The 24,511-nt window shown below is 39.6% G+C and overlaps 1 protein-coding gene across 2 annotated transcripts in view; it reads right to left on the reverse strand.

Moving 5' to 3' along the window:
* The window catches only part of nod1 (nucleotide-binding oligomerization domain containing 1), a 61,835-nt gene that overhangs the window by 28,075 nt on the left and 9,249 nt on the right, over window positions 1-24,511 (reverse strand). The window contains exons 1-4 of one of the 2 annotated variants that reach the window (XM_060850082.1): window positions 22,800-22,885; window positions 7,617-7,907; window positions 4,095-4,269; window positions 1,193-2,993 (exon numbers count right to left, since the gene is read on the reverse strand). In XM_060850082.1, coding sequence (XP_060706065.1) covers window positions 1,193-2,993; window positions 4,095-4,269; window positions 7,617-7,820 — 2,180 coding nt within the window. In that variant the 5' untranslated portion in view covers window positions 7,821-7,907; window positions 22,800-22,885. Of the gene's footprint in view, window positions 1-1,192; window positions 2,994-4,094; window positions 4,270-7,616; window positions 7,908-22,799; window positions 22,886-24,511 lie in introns of those variants that run through there. The other variant, XM_060850081.1, reaches the window with a different exon arrangement.

Below are 24,511 nucleotides of genomic sequence, written 5' to 3' on the forward strand. Positions count from 1 at the left end.
GAAGCATTAGACTGAAGTCTCATTTGCCAATTGTACTGGTCACCAGTCTCCTCTCTAGCAGCCTGATTAACTTGGTAAATTACTTCAGTGTTGCGCCTCACCAGGTGGAATTGCATGCTACATTTAATTACAGGACAAATTATTGTTCAAAAGTAGTTAGTGACGTGTAATGTATTCTGGAGCACATTGGCAGATGCAAACGTTTTATGTAAATGCAAGGACTTTCAGAGAATAGTGAGCTGTCCAAGGTGTTGACTATCAGATGAACACAAAAATACCATCGCACTGCTTTAAAAAAAACTAGGCTAACTCTTTTCAGTGTCATAGCTCCTACAAATATTACTTAAAAAGATTTTTACTGCTTGTGGGCCACACATTTTCCTACACTACAATAATGGCTACATTTCAAAACTACTTCATTTGATATGAAGCAGTTTGGGACATCCTAAAAGGTAAAAATCTTTTTTTTTCCCCTTTCCTTTCTACTTTGGGGTGGCATGGTGGCACAGTGGTTAGCACTGCTGCTTCACAGCGCCAGAGACCTGGGTTCAATTCCCGCCTCAGGCAACTGTCTGTGTGGAGTTGCTCATTCTCCCGTGTCTGCGTGGATTTCCTCCGGATATTCCAGTTTCCTCCCACAGTCTAAAAATGTGCAGGTTAGGTGAATTGGCCACGCTAAATTGCCTGTAGTTTAGATTAGACTAGACTTACAGTGTGGAAACAGGCCCTTCGGCCCAACAAGTCCACACCGACCCGCCGAAGCGAAACCCACCCATACCCCTACATTACCCCTTACCTAACACTACGGGCAATTTAGCATGGCCAATTCACCTGACCCGCACATCTTTGGACTGTGGGAGGAAACTGGAGCACCCGGAGGAAACCCACGCAGACACGGGGAGAACGTGCAAACTCCACAAGGTCAGTCGCCTGAGTCGGGAATTGAACCCAGGTCTCTGGTGCTGTGAGGCAGCAGTGCTAACCACTGTGCCACCGTGCCGCCCAGTGTTCAGTGTGGGGGGAAATGTAGGGGAATGGGTCTTGGGTGGGTTGCTGTTCAGAGGGTCGGTGTGGACTTGTTGGGCCGAAGGGCCTGTTTCCACACTGTAAGTAATCTAATCTAAATGAGACAACAAATACAGGGAGTTAAGACATTTTCATGACAAACGGAAGAGAATATCTGAAAACATACCTAACTACAGTGAGTTTATCGAAACAAGGAATTAGTTCCTTCACTCCATAGTCATTGATATTATTGTTGTCCAGTTCAAGTGCAATTGATTTTTTACGATGACGTAATATGTTTGCAATTGCACTGCAGTCAGCAGAGAATGCATTGCAGAAAGTGAGCTTGATATAATCTGCGCAAATCCCCTTTGCTGCAAGACTGGCTACAGCTTCACTCTGGGTCTCAAAAATGTAGCGCATTAACCAGACAAATCGGGGCAAGGCTTGCACTCTACAAAATTCTTCAAATGGCCCTTGAGGTAGATTTTTTAAGTGTGACTTTACGCAGTCGGCAAGGTAGGTCTTGAGTGCTGACCGCTTTCTTTGGATACTCCCTGCGGAAGATAACTGTTTGAATAAGTCCCTCTTAGCTTTACACAATAGGCCACAGAGGAAAAGTGTGGTGAACTGCAGGTGTTCATTTGTTTCAAATGGGTCCTTTCTGTGATGTGACTTATAACCCAAACATCTCAAAAAAACAATATTGGCTTGAGGCCCAGTCAAATAGTGGTCACATTTTGAAAAAAACGTAATGATTTCCTTCGCTCGAATTCTTTCGTTAACAACCAGGAAAAATGCGGTGAAAAATGACTGGAGGGTCAGATGAAGGAACTCATAGGTTGATTGGTTCCCACATCCATCGTAGTGGCCTGCACTCTTGATAAAACCCAACTGTAAATCCTCCTCTGAGATACCAGCCGCTGTGATTTGCTCCTGACTAAAGATGAAGTTATTGCTTTCGATTCCCTCTTTTGCCAATTTTCCCAACCTCATCAAAGAATCCTTCTTCGCTTTGAATGTCTCATTTTGACTTTTGTTTCTTTTGTTCAACCTCGTTTTGGAAGAACGGTTTAAGAAAACCTCTAACATCAATAGGTAGATGTCAGTCAACGTTACATAATCCAACATATGCTGAGAATTACATTCTGACTGTAAGTGTTTGTAACATTTAAATATAATCCAGCAAAACAATGGCACTGAACATAAACTACAAAGGTGAGGGTTTGCTTCCAACTGGGTCAAAACCAAAGTTTGATGGGGTTGGTTTTTGAAGAACTTCTTTAAATATTGTAATAAATGGTCCTTTGTAAAGCCCTTCAGTGTCACTCTTTTTCTCACCATTCTCAATGGTAGGTTTGTACCAGTTCTTGCAGTCAATAATTTTTTGGAACCTTTTAATAACTTTCCTCGGAGAAGGTTCATCAATAGGGTGATAGGATGTGTGGGATCAAAGGGTGAAGAGACATCAGGGATATCACTAAGGTCACAGTCAACACTAATTTCATCAAACCCGTCCAGTGTGAAGAGGACAGAGTCTGGGTGTTGCCGGATGTAACTAAATATCTCATCAGTGTCCTTGTCAGGGTAACAGTTGTATTTGAACAGTAAATCTCTGAGAGAAATCTTATCTTCCTCTCTAAAGCTATTGAATATTCGGCACCTAAATTTGAAAAAGAATTTAACATTAGCACAGAGCTCTCCTTTGGACCACAGGTTCTGAAGTCTCTGAAGCAGTATGGTCTTTCCAACCCCAGCATCACCAGTTACAAACACTGTGTCTGCATCCTCATTGATGACTCCAGTGTCACTGAACAAATCCTCCAAGTTGGAAATAGTTCCTTTTGTTTCATTGACTCCATTGATTAGTTCCATAAGTGTCTCGGTGTAAGTATCATCCAGCAAGATGTCTTCTTTCTGGACGTATGAAGTGACGAACTTTGTGTCCTGCCGTAGGTCATGTTTAATCTTTTGAATGTACTGGCAGACTAGAAAGAGAAATGCAAAGTTATTGCAACCTGTTTTTACTGTCCAATTATAATCCTAACAATAGGCCTAATCACTGTATACCACTTTGGTCAACTGTTGAGATCAGTAACAGTACCTAGAGATAAATACTATTAAAAGAAGGTTGAACAGACTGGAATTCTTGACTCTACAACAGAGAATATTGAAGGATGGCATGTATTGGATTGATGGGGCAGATGCAGAGAAAATCTTGTCACTTACAGGAAGGCCAAAACAAAGTACCATAAATAAAAAATTGCTACTAAAAGGTCTTCATCCAAAAACTGGTAAGAATGTCAAACTTGCTGTCACAGAGTAATTTCATGACTAGCATTGATGTATTTAAGGGGAAACTAGATATATACAAGGGGGAAAGAATACAAATATACGGTGAAAGGGTTTGGCGAAAACATGTAAAGGAAAGCTTGTTAATTGTGGCATAAATCATTTGAGGCTCCTTCCGAGCTGTAAATTGTTTGTAATTCAATTAGACATCTCCTAAAAATAACTTTAGACATGTTATTTTGGTCATAATTTTGTTCTTGGGACAAAGAAATCTCTATTATGCTCATCATTCTCCCTTGGCCTTTCCAGGATAATTTACAATAATGATGGAGACTGTGAACAAATGGCAAGTCCTAGAGAGGATATGGTGGAGGCACTACACCAAACCATAGGGATAACAGCTAAGATATATACAATCCAGAAGTAAAGAACATTAATGAATATTCAAAATGTATAATTAATAATAATCTAGCTGATTTCTCATTGTGTTGTAAAGGAAGAATCAAATCAAGTGTAGTCTTCTGGTGAGTAGGGAATCAAAAAGCAGCAATCATTATAATTAAGTCTTCATTTTAAAGTCACATGTCATTATTTTTGTTTGTGTATACTATAAATCCCCATACACTGCTATAATGAACAATTCATGAACACATCTCAACTTGGAATTGTACATCCCTGCCACTATCAAATTACCACTAAGAGGAAGATGTAATTACTATGTGACAGGTTACAATGACAAAAACTGAAAGGAAGAGAGATTTATAATAATTTATTAGACACGTGGAGGAAATACTTACCAGCATCTGTGATAATTACTGATTTGCCTAGTATGTATTCTGATGGTTGATACTCTATTTCTTTCAGCCATGGGCTAAGATCTGTGTAAATCTCATTGGCCTGGTGCAGAATGTGTATGAAATACTCTGCTGTTTCTTCTCCTTTGCTCTCAACCAGATCCAATATTTTTCGAACCTAAAAGAAACCATGCTACAGAATAAGTGATGGTGCAGACTGTCACCAGGATCACAAATCAGTCTGGCTGTAAGAGCATTACTTGGATAATCTCCAATCAGTTCCCAATAGGCTACATAGCAAAGCAGTCCTTAATATGGCACAACCCGGCAATTTGGAATTGTTCATGGGATCGTGTCTTTGCTGCCTACCATTTAATACCCATCCCGAATTGCCCACAGGGTAGCTAAGAGCCAACCATTTGGCTGTGACCTGGAGTCATTACAGGCCAGATCAGGCAAGGATTTTTATGGCAATCCATACTATGATTACCATTGCTGAAAATGTGTTGCTGGAAAAGCGCAGCAGATCAGGTAGCATCCAAGGAACAGGAGATTCGACGTTTCGGGCATAAGCCCTTCTTGGGGGCTTATGCCCGAAACGTCAAATCTCCTGTTCCTTGGATGCTGCCTGACCTGCCGTGATTTTCAACCACACATTTTCAGCTCTGATCTCCAGCATCTGCAGACCTCACTTTCTCCTCTATGGTTACCATTGGGCTAGCTTTTATATTCCAGACTTCCACTGAATTCAAATTTCAACATTAGCCATTGAGGGATTTGAACCCCATGGAATTAGACTGGGACCCTGGATTACTAGTCCACTGATTTCACCAGTACACCATTACCTCCCCAAGCATGTTTCAGCCAAGTCAGGAATTACTTGTTCTGCAATATTACATCCAACTGTGTCTTTACCCATGAGATAGTGACAGCCTTAATTTGAAAGTTACTTCCTCATACAAACACATTTGAAATTTCTTACCCTAGTGCCAGGATTGGAGACCCAAGATTAGCTAAGCATCACTGTGCTTGTTGTATGAAGAAAATCTCCTGTTCACAAACACTATAAACTGTAACACTAACCATGCAAAAATCTCAAATATGTCTACATATGTAATGCAAAAAACAAATCTCACATAAAATCTTATCCTAAAAAAATCACTCAAACTTCTTTTCTAAAAGAAAATCTGTTTGTGGTTTCCCTTGCCCCTCAACAATTCAAATTTCCAAATCCTGTCGAATAAAGTTCCAAACATTTAATTCGAACTGAGGCATTTACCAATGTCGCACTGACATGATTTACACAATGAGTTGCCTTTTCCAGATTACAAATTCTTCATCAAAGCTCTCTCTGCAAGACCTCTGACTATTTCAAAAGATGTGGAGGTGCTGGTATTGGACAAGGGTGGACTAAGTTAAAAAGCATGCAACACCAGGTTATAGTCTAACAGGTTTATGTGGAAGACAAGTTTTTAAAATATTTTTTCACTGCAAAAATGAAAAACCATACATATTTCAAATATGCAGATGTGATTGGTGGGTTAGGCCAACTCATGATTGCTTAAAATGTCTATTTGAGGCCCAACTTCTGAAATATTTAAAAAAATCTCACAACACCAGGTTATCATCCAACAGGTTAATTTGGAAGTACTAGCTTTCACAGCTCCGCTCCTTCATCAGGTAGCTGTGGAGCAGGATCTTAAAACATAGAATTTATAGCAAAAGATTACAGTCTCATGCAACTGAAATGATATGTGGAACAAACCTAGATTGCTGTTAAGTCTTTCAGTTTTTAGAATGAGTTGCAGATTTTGGTTCATTCATATACTCATTCATGCCCATACATACACATATAAGTCTAAGGGGTGAATTTGCATTTGCAGTATTGTATTTGCAGACACATCCTATTTTGCTCAAAAAGCATACAATCTGCAGGCAGTCAGTCCAGGTAACATTTTATAAATTCTTACTTTGGAAACAGAACCAGTCTGACTCAAGACTGAGACACAGACCCTAACCTCACACCTTTAATGCATTATCTGAGCTGAAAAGTCTCCTTTTTTATAAAACCTTAAGTTCTCTCGAGAATGTGACTTAAAAGAAGTTCTGGGATTTACATATTAATGAACTACAACCTGCAATCCATTCTAAAAAATGAAAAACTTAACAGCAATCTAGGTTTGTTCAATATATCGTTTCAGTTGCATGACACTTTTGCTATAAATTCTGTGTCTTATGGCCTTGCTCCACAGCTACCTGATGAAGGGGCAGCACTCTGAAAGCTAGTACTTCCAAATAAACCTGTTGCTTGGTGTTGTGAGACTTTTAACTATTTCAAAGGGTTGGGCCTCAAAGAGCTATTTTAAGCAATCATGCTTGACCCACCAATCACATCTGCATTATTAAAATATGTGTGGTTTTGCAGAATTTCCCAGCAAGCCAGTTTTGCAGTGAAAAAATATTTTTTAAAACTTGTCTCCTCACAGGATCTGGTTGGTTTTTTTTTCAGTTGAAACCAAAGATTGGATTCTCAAAGTATTTTTTTTCTTAAATGTGGCATTACTGGGATAATTTAACCTAATACATCCTAAGGGAATGGAGAGGGTTTGGGACTGTGTACACCTTACAACCTGTTCAATATTATTTTCCAATGAAATTAATTACAAGATTTCCTGCTCCAGTATGTGTTCACAAATCCTTAAGTTGTATTCCCTGAGCCATGAACTGCATCAAATACTCTCAGATTCTCTTTCAGATATCTCTCAGATCCCTGCAGCTCTCCTCCCTATAAGAGCAGGAGTTGCTCCAGAACTCCCCTCACCAGAACCATCTCCCATACTCCTCATATCATTCACACCAAGCTATGCTCCTTCATGTCTCCAACATGGCTTCTCAGATCCTCCATGCCGAGCGGTGAAATGCTGTAAATGGCCAATGAATCCCATGATGACAACAGGAGAGGTTAAAAGAAGTCTTAGAAGCAAACAGTCATTCATTCGTTTTTGTTAGCAACAGCCCAGGGAAAGTGTCAATTATCGGGACCTTTGAAGTATTAAGAGCGTAAATTAAAATCACTAGAAATTTCTTTGTCTTGTATAAATAAACATTGTTGAAAATGTGTTGCTGGAAAAGCGCAGCAGGTCAAGCAGCATCTAAGGAACAGGAAATTCAACGTTTCGGGCATAAGCCCTTCATCCTGATGAAGGGCTTATGCCTGAAACGTTGAATTTCTTTTTCCTTAGATGCTGCCTGACCTGCTGCGCTTTTCCAGCAACACATTTTCAGCTCTGATCTCCAGCATCTGCAGACCTCACTTTTTCCTCTAAATAAACATTGTGTAGAATAAAGCAGAGAGCCAGAGATACCAATCAAACATTGTTTTCCCTGAGCTGTTTCCATGCTCAGACAGAGATGTGTACTCTCAGCCTAGCAGCACTATGTATTCTTGGCTGCCACGCCTTTTAAGTATTTCTGGCATTTTCTGCTTCTTTATCAAACTGTGAGGTGTAAAGCATCTGCCGTTACCTTTGCTGCTTGCGTAGGATGCTGCTGGGACAGCTCAGCCTCTTCAGTGGAAATGTATTCATGCTTTATCAGGTTTTTCAGCACACACTCTGTGTTCTTGATGCAACCAACTAAGACCTCTCGGTGCACCTTCAGCAACTTGGTAAATGAGTGTGCTGATACTATTGACACTTGATCCAACCCAGGCTGGAACACTGTATCCATTATCGCAGAAGCATCCTTCGATAGTATTCCCTTGCCAAGTGGGTCGTCAAGATGAAGGAGTTCATTTTTGAATTCCACATCACATATCTACGTAAATCATAATATATTAAAATTATAAAAGCAAAAATATTAATACCAGTTAAATCATGCTAATATTAAAAAACAGATAACAATGCAAAACATGAAGGCAGCCCCTTGGCACATTGCTTCTGCGTCAGTTCTTTATCACAGAAATCCATACTTATTCGCAGCATCCATTCTATCCTTGTAGCCATAAGCATTCCTATATTTCAAATGTTCATGCACTCAAGATTATCATACCTCTTTCGTTCTGGAGCCTATGCTCCAAATTATAACATCAATAATGCTTTGTATTCCTTTAATTCCAAGTAATGGCAACCAATTTCCATGGAATTTGGTAAATGACTCCTGGATCTCCCTTTTCTTCCATGTCCTTTCTTTAAGTGTTTACGCACAAAATGCATTACCTACCACTTGGCCATACAAACTGTTTGGGCCAAATGGCCTCAACATTCGTCAAAAAACTTTAAAATGCTTGTTTTTGAGATTAAAACAACATTTTATAGATCTTTCCTATCAATGAAGATCAACTTGACTTACACCACTGCAGCGGCCGATAAACTCTAAGTTGAGTAGTTTTGTTTTACCGGTTAGCTAGCTCAATTAGCTGTTTGGCTGGTTTGCGATTCAGAGTGACACCACCAGCATAGGTTCAATTCCAATTACTGGATGACATTCCCATGAAAGACTCTTCCTTCCAATGTCTCCCTCATCTGAGGCATGGAGACCTTCAGGTTAAACCACCATCAGTCATCTCTCTCTCTGAAGAGTGGGCAGCCCTATGGTTTGGTAAGACTTTTTGATCTTATTCACATAAATTCAGTGAATGTTGCAAAGTTTTTGTAAAACAGTCCCAAACTACAGGCATTCAATGATAGAATCATCGTTCATGCTTTCGTTAAACAGCTGGACAGTCTTTTAATCATCAGTCCTGAGTATTTTAATGAATACGTAGGCATTTGTTTCCCCTGAAGAACAGCAACCATGGAGTAAACAATACTTTCTTGTCACAGCAATTTGGTTTTGATTCTTTGATAAGAGTTCCTCAGCCTGTGTTTATGTTCAACATCATGACATACCTCAAAATATACTGTGTCTTTGCCGATGATGTCTTGTCATGTGGATAAGAATTTGGCATTATTTCAGAATCACTTTTAAGTGATCTTACTCATTTCTTTCCTTTTTCCTGAATTATCAGGGTAAAAGCTACGTTGACCAGAATAGATGTCCATGCCAACATCAGTCTCATTAGAAAGATATAACTGGGCCATGGTTTCTCCACATGATTCCAACTTAGGTAGCAAGCATGTTCATGAACGTAATCCATTGACTGGATTTTAAGGGACACCATCATCAACACCCCATCCTTGCCCAAATGTCATGGAGGAATCATTCATGATCCCGAGGGTTATGCTGCAACAATCTAACACTAGGTGCCACAACAATTGCATTGAGTAAAGGTTTCCACTGCTTTCCGAGGAAGAATTCCTGCCTTAAAGCGCTGTCGGCCAATCGCATAGGCCCTTTGCTCTACAATCCCAGAAGTGCCCCCAGTAGCCACTGTTGGGACTGAAGGCCATCACCAATGCTGAGAAGTCCAGGGTATGCCAAAGTCAGAGCTCACAGCAAGGTGAGAGGGTGAGTGGGAACGAGGAGTTGGTTGAAGCTGTGGAAGGTTGGGATCAAGAGTCTGGAAGAGGTTAAAAGGGAGAGGCACCTAAGATGGGCTGAACTAGGAACCCCGTGAACGAGATCCCTCCATTGCCTCTACCTGAGAGCAGACTGTGCTGTTGAAACTTCTGAGTTTCTGAAAGGAATACCCCTTTCTCTGCCGTAAGCACAGCAGCAAGAGATGGACATTAAGCAAACTTTGGTAGAAATGGATACCATAGCAATTTTTAAGAGGCATCTTGACAGATATATGAATCAGCAGAAACAGAGATATATGGCCCACATCCCTCTAAACCCTTTCTATTCATATACCCATCCACGCTTTTTAAATGTTGTAATTGTACCCATCTCCACCACCTCCTCCAGCAGTTTGTTGCATGCACAAATTACCCTCCACATGAAAATGTTGCCCCTTAGGTCCCTTTTAAATCTTTCCTCTCTTACTTTAAACATATGCCCTCCAGTTTTGAACTCGCCTATCCTGGGTAAAAGACCTTAGCTATGTACACTATCCATGCCCCTCATGATTCACACAACAGCATCCATAAACACCTGACTAATATAAAAGTAAAATACTATTAATGTTTTTATTTCAGATTTCTTGAAAATTGCTGGATAAATTCACCAGGTCAGGCATTATCTTTTGACACAGAAACAGAGCTAATGTTTAGAGATCCATACACTCCTTCTCAGAACGGATCCCATGGCACTGTTTCAGTACATGCATTAAAGGACACAACTTATATATAATCCAGATAAATATTTTACACAAACACATTTATCAAACAGATATTTACCACCATTTATTAACCAAGGAATTAAGGGAGCCACAAAGATCAAAATTATTCTCACTTTCACAGAATGTTATGGTGCATAAAGAGGCCACTCAGCCCCCTTTTGCTTATACCAGCCCACTGAGCGTGTTGATTTATGGTAAATCTCCTGCCTTTTCACTGTCAACCTGCAATTTAGCAATATGTAGAAAGATTAAAGCTCACATGCACAGTAGGTTAACGTGTTAATTGCCATCCTGGCAACAACTCTTTGTTTACTAATCAGAAATCCAATTAGCCCCATCTGGATTCGCAATTAATCATCGGTCTCACGGCCAACATTGATCTAGCCATTATTGTGTCTGGGACAAAGACTAAGAAATCACGTGAAACCCTTTGGTCAATTTTCTTGTCTCACCATCAATCAGCACATATAAGTTCTTAAACTGCATTTTGCACAACTAGCAGAGTAGATCCAATAACCAGAGACCCGGGTTCAAGTCCCACCTCAGGCATTCTCCCCGTGTCTGCGTGGGTTTCCTCCGGGTGCTCCGGTTTCCTCGCACAATCCAAAAATGTGCAGGTTAGGTGAATTGGCCATGCTAAATTGCCCGTAGTGTAAGGTGAAGGGGTAAATGTAGAAAAATGGGTCTGGGCGGGTTACACTTCGGTGGGTAGGTATGGACTTGTTGGGCCAAAGGGCCTGTTTTCACACTAAGTAATCTAATCTAAACCTGGCTTCCTCAATTTCGATCACCTCAAAATCTCAAATACTGTTCCTCTGAAAATCATTGCATATTCAACTAACCTCAAGAGCCAGATCTTCTACTTTCAAGGCAAAGTTGAAATGGGAAGCATCATCCTCACATGAATAGGATGAAGATACAGTAAACACTTTTAAAACATGTAGATCTGTTGTACAGTTGACAGTACTATTACTTTCACATTTCCATTTTTGATCTGTCACTGACTGATCTGCCCTCCTACTTCCCTATTTTGCCTTAGAAGTGTCACAAAACTACCTTTATGAACTATTTTCACTGCCTGTTTGTAGCAGCTGTAGCTCACTGATAGCACCCTTTGGGTTCAGCTCCTTCTCCAGAGACCTGACCACATTTTCAAAACCACAACTTGTGACAAAACTTCAAAAACTTATTTTCATTTTACATTAGCTATCACTCAGTCAGTGGCACATTCGTCTCTGAACCACAAGATTCCAGACTTTCCCCAGGGTTGAGCACAGTACTCAAGGCTGACACTCCAATGCAGTACCAAGAGAGCACTTTTGGATGTGCTGAGCTAGATTTTTAGATTTAAATTTTATTGTCATGTGTGTTGAAGTACAGGAGTACAGTGAAAGGTGTATAATGTCCCCACACATGGCGCCATCTTAGATACCAAGGTACCTAAGTACAAAAAAAAAAGCTTTGGTGTATAATAAGAGAAACAAGAGTTAAAGAGTTAAGCATTACTTCATAGAGTAGTAGAAAAATAAAAAAAAAGGTGATAGTTTAAACTTCAAAAAGCTTCAATGTAAACTATGAAACTAAAGAAGTAAGTTAAAAGTTCAACTGTCTTTGCAGGATCCTCCACTTATGTCGCTCTCAGGGGACAGCTCAGGTGATTGTTCTCAACACCCATTGCCGTAGATACCATCGCTGGTGCTGGAATTACTGCCTCTCTGATCTGACATTTCAGTGGGAGATGTTAAACTGGGGGCTATCTGTCATCTTGGGTGGATGTGAAAGATTCCATGACATTACTTCAGAGTAAGCAGGGGAAGTTTCCCCAGTGCCCTGGCCAACATTTATCCATCTAATAATATAGATTATCTAGTTACTAACAATTATCGTTCTTTCTCAATGCAAAATATCTGCAACATTTCCTATACGGTATTATAATGGTGACTTTGCTTCATTGCATATAAAGCATTTTAGATTAGATTAGATTCCCCACAGTGTAGAAACAGGCCCTTCGGCGCAACTAGTCCACACCGACCCTCTGAAGAGTAACCCACCCAGACCCATTTCCCTCTGACTGATGCACCTAACACTATGGGCAATTTAACATGGCCAATTCACCTGACCTGCACATCTTTGGACTGTGGGAGGAAACCGGAGTACTCGGAGAAAACCCACACAGATACGGGGAGAATGTGCAAACTCCACACAGACAGTTGCCCGAGGCTGGAATTGAACCTGGGACCCTAGTGCTGTGATGCAGCAGTGCTAAACACTGAGTCACCGTGCCACCTCATGGTGACTAAAAAAAGTGTTTTATAACTGCAAATCTTTCTTTTTTAAAAAACAAAGTGCTTTGAAACAGTTAGTGATCATAAACAGTGCTATATAAATACACATCTTCCTTTATTAGTCACATGGCATTGAGCCAATGCTGTCAGAGAGATTGTTGTGTGATCAAAGATTCTTGTATGGGATATTAATGCATGGCCCTATATGCCCTCTCAGGTGGAAAGACTCCATAGCATGATATGCTGATGGACAGGAACAGTGTGTAAATTGTTCGTAAGAATTAAGCCAACATATTTTTACTCATAGATCCACTGATTACACTATAATTCTTATATTTATACAGTTCATTCACAGGATAAATCAGATAGTGTGCGCTGATAGGAAAAACTGGCGAAAATAAAAAAAACTTGCATCCACACTGCAGTACTTCAGAACAGATCAAAACCTTTTTCTGCCTATTCCACTCTGTAGGGAATCTAATCTAATCTAATCTAAGTAGATTGCTTGATATAAAGTCGGAAACGAAGAAGTAAATTTGCATGCACCAAGCTCCCACTTATAGCAGCATGATAATAATCAGTTTATCTCTGGCATCAGTTAGTTGAACAGTGTAAAATTGGGACGATTACCTGCTAGAGGTATAGCAGGCACCAGGAGCTAATTAAATCATGTTAATGTGGGTTGGAAATTTAGGATTAGGCTGGCCTTGGTGCGGTACAGTTTCAGCCCATGTTGAGTTCATCCCATTGGCTATGCATCTGAAAATTTACAATAATAAATTTGTAAGATTGCGTCTTGTATAGGTGCAGCATTTGGAGGATAATCTAAACCAACACGTACTTATATAGGAAGTCAAGGAAGATAAAAGTAGTTAATTGGTAAAATTAAAAAGCTAGAGTTCAGCAAATGGAAATAATAAGCTGTACACAGCCCCCCCTGATAGGAATCCACTCAACATTAAAATTAGGAATCAGATTTAATCCAAAAATATCTTCTTGCTCTTGGTCATTCCACACCAGCCACAGTCTTTATATATAGCATTCTACAGAGCAATGTAGTAACAAGAGCTGTTTCAGTAATGAATCCTTGAAAACAAAAGTCAGCAGCTATTTCTGTGAACAGACTACTTACATTTCTGCAACTGCACTGATCTGAACTTGTGATCATATTCTTTGAAGTCTGTCATGTGCAGGAAAGGAACTGACACACAGATGAGCATACTTACGGAGCATTTTGATAGATTGGAACAGGATACAGCTTTCCTCAAAGACAGGATTGCTACATAAATGGAAGTTTATGCTTCTGAGTAAGATCAACTGTCATTCTGACCTTCAGACACGGCAAAGACCTTCTCCACTCAACTTCAGTCATGTAATTGCATTCAAATGATCCATTCAAACAATGTCAGTCTGCTCAACGGTGTTCACATGTGACTACACAGCTTTCATTGTCAGTGATGATCTGCTAGGCACCTCCTCTTAGTATCAAGGCTAATACCGGAATGCAGCAACCACCTCCCCATCCTCAAAGTCCAGTTTTCCAACAACTGGACAATTGGAAGTAGCTGAGATAAATTGATAAGTTTAATAGGTACATATTTGCCTGACAAGCAACCAAAAATGAACATGTTTCTTTTCTCCTTTTCAATTTATCTGAGTTGTTATTCCACCGTAGCAAATGGTAGAATTTGAATTCAATTTTTTAAAAATATGAAATTAAAAGTTTAATGATGACCATAAAACCTTTGTTGTCATCTGGTTCATTAATGCCCCTCATGGAAGGAAAACTGCCATCTTTACCTGGTCTGACCTACCTTTGGAATATAATCCCTACACTGTGGAAATAGGCTCTTGGGCCCAGCAAGTCCACATTGACCCTCTGAAGAGTAACCCACCCAGAACCATTCCCCTAAGTTTACCCCCGACTAATGCACCTGACCTAGGCTTCTCTGAACACTATGGGAAATTTAGCATGGCCAATTCACCTGACCTGCACTTCTTTGGATTGTGGGACGAAACCAGAGTAAACCCACAAAGAGAATGTGCAAGCTCCACACAGACAGTCGCCTGAGGCTAGAATTGAACTCGGGTCCCTAGCGCTGTGAGGCAGCAGTGTTAACCACTGAGCCACTGTGCCATTTGACTACAGGCTCACAGCATTGTGGTTGAATCTTATCAGCCTAGTGAAATAATCTAACAAGCTACTAAGGTCAAGATCATCCAGGGATAGGCAACAAACGCTGGCTCAGCCAGCGACGCCCACATTCCATGAATAAATTAAAATATTGAATATTTTCTTTCTTACTTTACTATTTAGCAGTCAAAGATATGCACCGAGACTCTTTATTCTAGTTCAATCTAGAGACACAGTCTAAACACCATCTTCAACAACCTCCTTCATTCTGTGTTAATTGTTCCCTTGGTCAATAACGTTACTGTTCCTTCTAACCTCCAGCTCTTCAAAATATTTCATAGTAATATTTCTAAATGGCATACAATTTGAAAACAAAAATGACAGCTGCAAAGCTTCAATGTCCTTCCAATCATAGAACTCCCATTGAAAAGCAGGGACAGTCAAGTACTACCAATTTAAAATTAGATTAACCACATTTCTGACTGTCTTTCTGCAGACTGTGTATTTAAAGAATTTACTTGATTGATACACATCTGTGGGAGATTCTATCGCTAAATGTTGATTATATTCTTTGTATCCTCACTTCGAAATGAGTCTAGCATGGCAAATTTGCAACTTAGCATCAATAAATACATCCAGTTCTTACAGAAAAAGAATGTTGGCCATCAGAGTCAGGGGATTTGTTGGATTTGTGTTCCTAAAATTTCTTCAGTATATTTTCTCTGCTGATACTTAATTTCTAGTTCCCTCACTCCCTTTTGTATCTCGGTTGCGCAACTTGTATCTTCTACGGTGAAGACAAAAACAAAATATTTGTTCAATATTTCTGCCATTTCCTCATCTTCTCTTGCCTCTACTTCTCAGGGATCAATGCTTACATTAGCTACTCTCTTCTGTTACTATACTTGTAAAGGTTCTTAAATCCAGTTTGCTATACCTTGTTAATTTGTATCCATCTTTTTTCCTTTTTTATCTTTATCATGGCCATTTAATGGTTTCTAAACCATTACTAATTCACATTCTTTGCAACCTTTTAAGCCTTTTCTTTTTCATCTAGTACTATTCTTAAATTTCCTGAGTATGTCACTGATGGATCTTTCTTGCTGAGTGTTTGTGCATCAATGAGATGTACTTAAAAGTGGGAATGGGGCCCACTTCTAAGTTGGCAATGGTGAACAGGAGTGCTGTGAAACCAGTAGGGATGTTCCTGTTCTTCCTGTATCACCTTTTAATATAGACCTATATTTTTAATGGCAACTGTGTGCCACAGTAATAACCTACATTTATGTACTGCCTTTTATGCAGCAAAATATTTGCCAACCATAAGTGAAACAAGCCCAGCCCCTAGATCATGTTACACCATACTCGGTCTGAAGGCATCTTCTTCATTCATTATCCTGTTATAATTCCTCCGAGCCATTTTCTTGGCAATTTTCATCAGTACTGATATTGTGGAATAAGGCCTTACTCTCCGGAGCACAGCATGGAAGCAGGTCAAGTCTACCTTTCCCAGAGCAGGATCAAAACAGTGTTGTTGGCATTATGCCAATCCACATGCTAGCTATTTAAGCTAAAATGCTGCTAAAAGCCTACACTGCCCAATTCTTCAGAGGAGATCTAATTTAGGCATTAGGCTCATCATTAGCATTCACATGGGGCCTAATGCCTGTCTTAGGTGGTTTCCTCGGAGGCCAATATATTTCAAACATCCTTGTAATGCTGCAGCCTATAGCTTAGCAAAATCAGTCACTTGTGTCTCCAGTTTTGCATCCAAAAATCAGGAGGGAATAAAGGCCAATTTCTCAGCTCGAATACTACCAACAGATATGTACAAGGCTGCTGATGAAAACAGAAGAAACAACTGCTAGTGAAGTGAAGACGAAAGTCATGGCTTGTCAGGCTGACGCATTCTTGGACTGTAAGGTGCCAAATAAAAAAGGAAAGTATTTCAATATCTGTGAGTACACAGGGAGGAAATAGTGGAAAGTTATTGCCAATTCCCCCTCACACATGCTATTTCCTTCTCAAATAACAGAAACATACAGAAGCCAGTCTATTTTTAAAAACAGCTTTGCAGGGTAGAGAAATTGTCCCCTTGACTTTGTTTTTCCATGAAAATGTTTTGCTTCATATTTATCTAATTCCTAGCATAAGAACCTTATTCCACAATATAAGGAGGTGAAAGGTCTTATTGTCCATCTTTTTTTTTGATCTGACATTCTGAGCTGACAATTTGTTTGGAAAAGTCATTTGGAGATTTTATGCAATTAACTTCCTGATGTTTTGGGATGTGCCAAAGTCACTACAAAATGTAAGTTTTTTTTCTCTTTTTATTTCAGCAGTGATTCAAAAACACATTTACACAGAAACACCCAGAAACCATTACTCTCAAAACATACTCTGAAAGGGAATGTTGCCAGAGCTGCCAAACTTGCGCAAGAGCCCATTAGATCATTTCCTCTTTCCTGACTGTCCACAATAACACACGATTGGGTACAACTGGAGATCATTTTATGTCAGTTTAAAAAACAGTCAGCTTATCTTATCCCAAGTAAATGCTGAACATTCCCACAGAACACACGCAAGATCCAAATGTAAAAAGCAGTTCGCTAAACAGATTTAGATAAATAGGAAAACTCAAATTACCATATTAACCTTTGAAAGAAGAATTGCCTATTTTCCAACAGTGAGTCCATTTCAAAAGTAGTTCATGAGTGTTAGGAAGTTGTGTTTGTCAAATGCAACTTTTCGTTATTTTCTCTTTTAAACAAAACTTTATAACTCTTCATATTATGAACTGTTGATATACTATTGCAATGGATAACTGCTCCTCAGATGCTGCCTGAACTGCTGTGCTTTTCCAGCATCACTAATCCAGAATCTGGTTTCCAGCATCTGCAGTCATTGTTTTTACCTATACTATTGCAATGGCTTTGTTATCATACTAGTGACCCAGAAGCTTAAACTATTAGTCTTCAGGGGTTACCGACAATAATTTGAACACAATGACAGTTTTTGATCTCATTTTTTAAAAATCAGGAAACTGATAGCCCAGTCGAAGAGATCACCATGGAAGGGACTAGCCAATGGTGCAGGAAAACCGACATATATTGGTGTTGGTCCTCAGCCTGCATAAATAGGGAAGATTACCACAGGAATGGTCTCCAGCTGCTTGACCGACCATCAAATCAAAAAAAATGATAGGAAGCAGGATCAACCAGCAGCGTGATGGCCCCACATAATGTGCAGAAAACCAAAAGAAGAGGAAATTTCCAAATTAGTGGTGGTGACTGTAAAACCATCATAAAACCGCAACTGATTTACAGTTGTCTTTTAGGTATGGACGCTTATTATCCTTAACTAGTCTGACTCATTTGTGACTCCAGTCCCACAACAATGTGGTTGTCTGTTAACTGTTCCCTGGAATAGTGAGGAAGCAATTCAACCACATTAAATCAGTACACAGAATAACCCCATTGACTGCAGCAGTTCAAGAAGAAAAGCTGCCACCTCTTTACCCTATTCAACAAGAGATGGGAAGTAAATGCCAGTCTCACCAGCCTAGACATATGAGGTAGTTCTAAGTAATATTTTACCTCAATAACAGCTTGTGTTTATCTAATGGTTTTACCACAGTCACAGAATGGGTAACAGACAAAGGATTAAATATAATCCATTAATGGGACAGAGGACCAAGAGCTCAGTTAAAAAAATGTGTTTTAAAGATCATCACTCAGCAAGTAATTAGAATCAAGAATGCACTGTCTGGAAGTGTGGTTGATGTGAGCTTACTTGAGATATTCAAGAGGGAATTGGATGATCCTATAAGAAGAAACAAATGTGCAGAGTTACAAGGAAAAGGCAGGAGATCAGCATTAAAGTAAACTGGTCAGAGATCCAGACAGACAAGGTGGGTCAAATGACCTCCTTCTGCACCACAGCACTTCTGTAATTCAGTGATTGCTTGGGGAAGGAAGTCCAGAGCGCAGGGTCCAGGCGCAGCTGAAGGAACAACTTACAGTGATGAAGGAAGTGATGGGGATGAACAAGATGCCAGAATGGAGCAAGGTTATAGATCGAGAGGAATTTCTGGCCATCCTATGTCAGAGTCCAGGAATATTTGAGGAAGCAGATTCCTTTGCCTCTGAACCTGTTGTTAGTTAATTCATTTGCTGATATCCCTCATAGCACATCGAGAGAGAAACATCTCCTCTTAGTCCCTCGCCAATTTTCCAGCTGAAAATGCAACTGTGTGTCAGAAATCTGGCAATTGTGAAGCACTAGATCCTCCCACTGTTCATTTCAAAACTTGTTGCACAAAATCTTTCCCAGAATGGGAGGCTGCACCTACTGAAACCTGTTTTACATTAATACTGAAATGCACAATTAAAAGAAACATGAGGGCATAAATTTTACAACTTGTTAACTTCTGTAATTATTCCCATTTAAAAACATGTAAAAGTAAAATTTTTTGGATCAATGTTTAGGACAAATTGTGTCAACAGGTAATATTTTTGAAGGGGAGGCTTGAATGCTTGCTCTAGGCCCAAGTGAAATCCAAAAAGGATCACAATAAATCATAACAATTAAGAATAATTTATAATAATTACTGTAAGTTAAAAAATAAAATCAAAATATGGTTTGTCATTCATAATTTGATCACTTTAATAATTTGAATAAATATGAGAAAAACTTACATGTAAACATTGAAGCACGATTCATTGATATAGTTATGATAAAATAAAATCATTGACATAGTCATTGAGTCTTATGGCATGGAAACAGATCCTTCAGTCCAACCAGTCCATGCCGAACATAATTCCAAATTAAACTAGTGCCACCTGTCTGCTCCTGGCCCATATCCCTAAAAGTCTTTCCTATTCATTTACTTATCCAAATTCCTTTTAAACATTGTTGTTGTACCCATATCCACCACCTCCTCTGGAAGTTCATTCCATACATAAACCATCCTCTGAATCTCTGTCCTCTCACCTTGAAAATGTGCCCCTTAATCTTGAAATCCCCCATCATAGGGAAAAGACAACTACTATTAACTTTATCTATACCCCTCACCATTTTATAACTTTCTAAAAGGTCACCTCTGTCAATCTCCAACGCTCCAGTGAAAAGGTGCCAGCCTATTCAGCCTTTCTTTAAAACTCAAACCTTTCATACCTGGCAACATCCTGGTAAATCTCTTCTGAGCCCTCTCCAGCTTAATAATATCCTTCCAGAACTGTACACAGTATTCTAGAAAAGGCCTCATCAACATCCCATACAATTTCAACATGACATCCTTACTCCTATACTCAAAAGACTGAGCAATGAAGGCAAGCATACCAAACACCTTTTTAACTACCCTCTCTAAATGTGACGTAAACTTCAAAGAATCATGTACCTGAACCACTAGGTCCCTCTGTTCTACAACACTACCCAAGGCCCTAACATCTCTAGGATTATAGTTCAGTTCAGAAATTTGTGGACCATGATCACTGAAAACCTAAGGTCAAGTTTTCCATGAGGTTCGTAAAAGAATATTATCGTAGGCCAAAAGTTATTGGGTTGGTTTTCACAAGATCTACTTTTACGTGAGCATATTAAAAATTAAAAATCAGAATGTATTAATGCATTGAGCAGACATAGGGCAAGATCAACTATGAAGGTTAAAATTAGCATGGTAGACTTTTCTAAGAAACATTTCCTATATTGTACCAGTGATTACATTAGGAAGTACTTCAAGGTAGTTCATCAGTGGTATTCTTGACCCAATCACTTTCAGTATTAAATTACACAAATGGCCTTCTTTCCATCATAAGCACAAAAATGTGGCTGTTGCTGACGACTACACAATGACCACACCACTCAGGACTCTCACACAGCAGTAAGTTGGTTAGAGAACCAGAACAAAGTGAATCAACTGGCATCCTTTTGCACCACCCCCATGCACATATGCAGCCACTCTTAGGCAATATCCAGGCATGGACTGATAAATGACAAGAAACATTAATGCCACATATCTGTCATCTTCAACAAATGAGAATTTAACCATCTCCCCTTGACGTTCAATGGCATTGCCAAATGCTGAATCCCCTTTTATCTCTGGGTTGTCACTGACCAGAAACTGAACTGGAACAATCATATAAGATCCAGTTGCTGCAAGAGCTGATAAGAGGCTAGAGTCCTGTGTTGAGTAGCTCATCTGCTGCACCCCATAATGCCTGTCCAGCATCTACAAGGCACAAGTCAGGAATATGATGAAAAACGCAGGTACATGGATGGGATAGGTATGAAGGGAAATGGACCAAATGCAGGCAGATGGGATTAGTTTAATTGTGAAACTGAGCATCATAGGTAAGTTGTGTCAAATGACTTGTTTCCATACTGTAGGCCTCTCGGAGTCTATGACTCTCCATTTCCCAGGATGTATGCTGGTCGAACAAAAACTCAAGAAACTCAACAGCTTCCAGGGTAAAGCATCCTCTTCAACATTTTCAACATTCACTCTCTTCTCGACCAACACGCAGTAGCAGCAGCAGCATGTACCATCTACAACATGCATGGCAGTGACTCACAAAGGCTCCTTCGAAGGCACCTTCCAGCTCCACAACTGCTAACACCTAGAAGGACAAGGGCAGCAGATACATGGAAGCACCATCACCTGCTAATTCTCTCCAAGCCACACACTGTCTTGACTCTGAACAATAATAGCCATTTCTTCCCTGCCACTAGGTCAACATCCTAGAACTCCCTTTCTAAGAGCATTGTAGGTTTATTCATATCTGAAGGACTGCAGTGGGTCCAATATGCAGCTCATTGCTTCTTTTTCAAAGGCATTTGGTTTGGCCAAAAATAATGGCCTCTCCAGCAACAACTACATCACATGGACCAAACATTTTAAAAAGCTATAAAAGCACTTGGAGATGTAAAGGTGCTATATAAATGTAAATGTTTCATTGTCTTTTTTTGAAACAAAACACAACAATCCTTCATGTTATAAGTTATGGGTACAGTAAGCAATGTTTATATTACTGCTTTGCAACTTACAGGCTTGAATGAATGATTTAAATTCAGATCCGACCCAGCAGTATTTGAATTCAGCTTTCAAAGAACTGAGAAGTAAAAAGCTGGTAACAGTGAAAGTAAATATTAAAGCAGTCAGAATATAGTAAAAACGCAACTGGCTTACAAATGTAGGAAAGGAAACTTGCTGTTTCTACACCATCTGGTCAATGTATGACTCCAGTGCTGTACCATAATTGTTAACTCTTAAGTGTTTTCTGAAGTATCCCAGGCAACCACACAGTTGCAGCAAATCTGTACATAGAATAACCACATTGACAGCAGAGATTGAAGAATAAAGTCAGCATCAGTCTAAGCTGTTCGGAACGGGCCACAAATGTCAGCCTTGACAGACACATTCTGAGCGACATTTTACATTGAACTTCCTCTCAATATTGACCATTGTACTTGTTTAGCTACTTTAACATTAGAATAAGATACATCCTTTTCTTTTATCTAGCCACAATGAAAGTAAGTCAGATTACCATAAACTTGGTCAGAGGGGAAGTCTGATGCATGGAAAATAGTGGAGACAGGGAGATTTTAAGGATTGAATTCTCAGACTCAGGTAGGTGAAGGCACAGCCACCAAGCTGTGCCAAAGGAAGTACTGTACTAGAGATCAGAACTGGGGAAGCACGGAGCTCAGAGAGTGATAGGCCTGGCAGGGGTTCCAAGCCTTTCTTGTGTCAGACTCCACGGGTTACATGTGTCAGAAGGAAGGATTTCATGCCTCTAAACCCTTGCTAGCTATTTCACCCTCTGACTGCCCCCACAAGCCCTGGAGAGGAAAGCATCTCATCAGCTTCCCCCCCACGAATGCAGCCAATCTCCCAACACTTGAGGTTCCACTAATCATTCCAAAATTTCTTGCACTCAGGTTTTATCAAAGAGTGAGTAAGCTGCACCTACATAAACCCATTTTACACTACTACAGAAATCCCCGGTTAAAATATCCTGGAGTGTAAATTTCACAAAATGACATGGCATAGAATAAGTTCCTGTACTTACACATCACTCTCAAGAAGCAGCCCGGTACAAGAGCCCCAGCAGCGTATACTTGTATCTATCTGTTTTGTTCTTCTGCAAGACTACAGTGTGAATCCTGCAGCCATTTACGGGAAATGAGGTCTTATTTGTCGCAATGCCCAGCAAAGTGTGGACTGCTGCCAAAAAATCTGCAGGCAATACTTACAGTATGCATGTCTGAAAGCTCTGATGACGCAGATGTCAAGTGAGTAAATCTGCTCTGTCATATCGAGAGCCAAAAATTATTGTAGCATTGCACACCCTTCACACTGACTCAAAATAATTATGTAACTGAGTCCTTTACCTTCTCAGGATATCATTGCAAACGTTGTATATAGGTTGCTGACGACTTCATAGATAAAAATCACACAACACCAATTTATAGTTCAACATGTTTATTTGGAAGCACTAGCTTTTGGAGCGCTGCTCCTTCATCAGGTGATTGTGGAGAATAAGATTGTAAGAAGCAAAATTTATGGCAAAAGTTTACAGTATGATGTAACTGAAATTATATATTGAAAAAGACCTGGATTGCTTGTTAAGTCTCGCATCTTTTAGAATGGCCATGTAGGTTTCAGATCTAAAAGATGAAAGACTTAACAAATAATCCAGGTCTTTTTTGATATATGATTTCGATATATAAACTTTTGCTATACATTCTGCGTCTTACAATCTTATTCTCTACATCACCTGATGAAGGAGTAGCACTCCGAAAGCTAGTGCTTCTAAATAAACTTGTTGGACTATAATCTGATGTGTTATTTTTAACTTTGTACACTCCAGTCCAGCACCGGTATCTCCAAATCATGACTTCATATATGGATATATGGCTTGAACAAAGTTCTTCCATTTGTCACAAAATATGAATTCTGTACATAAGGCTTAATACTTCTCAATTCTGCAGAAAATCCATTAAAAGAATCCTGAAAAAATATTAAATTTTGAAAAAATTTCTGCTTCAAACAAAACACACATATATGAAACAAAAACTCCACGGCTATTTATCATCATCTTAGTTTTGTCACACGTGCTTCTTTATACAAAAGAACATGTGAATATATATTTTTGGAATCACCAAAAAACAGTTTAATTCATTCATGGAATAGAAATAAAAGAGACTTGGAATTCCTTTTCAGAATTAGAATCCCTACAGTGTGGAAACACAAGCCATGTCAAAATATTTTACAGCCAATATGCACTTGAGCTGTAGTCACTGCTGTAATGAATGAATGGGCACCACTCACTAGTTTGGCATTTTTTGTCCATCCCTCATTGCCCTCAAGAAAGTGGTCACGGCTCTTATTAATTGACTGCAGTTCACACTAGCAAAGACTCTCCAAAATTGTTATGGCATTCCAGGATATTGATCCCGTAAAGGTCACAAAAGAGAAAAGGTGATTGTGTGCCCAAGTCAGATAGTGTGTGACCTGAAGGGAAATGTTGAAGTGTTGGTTTTCCTACACATTTGCTTTGCCCTTGTAGGTGGTAGAGGTCACAGATTTGGGAGTTGGTGCAGAGGAAACCTTGACAGGTTGCCCTCCTGCATCCTGTAGATTATATAATGCCCTCCATGGAGTGTTGGTGTGAAAGAAGTGAATGTTTAAGATAGGGATGGAATGCCGTTCAAATGAGTTGTTTTGCCCTGGCCAGTGTTAAGCCTCTCTACAATTGCTGCTGCAGTCGTTAGCTTGGCT

Source organism: Hemiscyllium ocellatum, chromosome 34 (assembly GCF_020745735.1).
Source record: "Hemiscyllium ocellatum isolate sHemOce1 chromosome 34, sHemOce1.pat.X.cur, whole genome shotgun sequence".
In the NCBI taxonomy this organism is placed as follows: Eukaryota; Metazoa; Chordata; class Chondrichthyes; order Orectolobiformes; family Hemiscylliidae; genus Hemiscyllium; species Hemiscyllium ocellatum.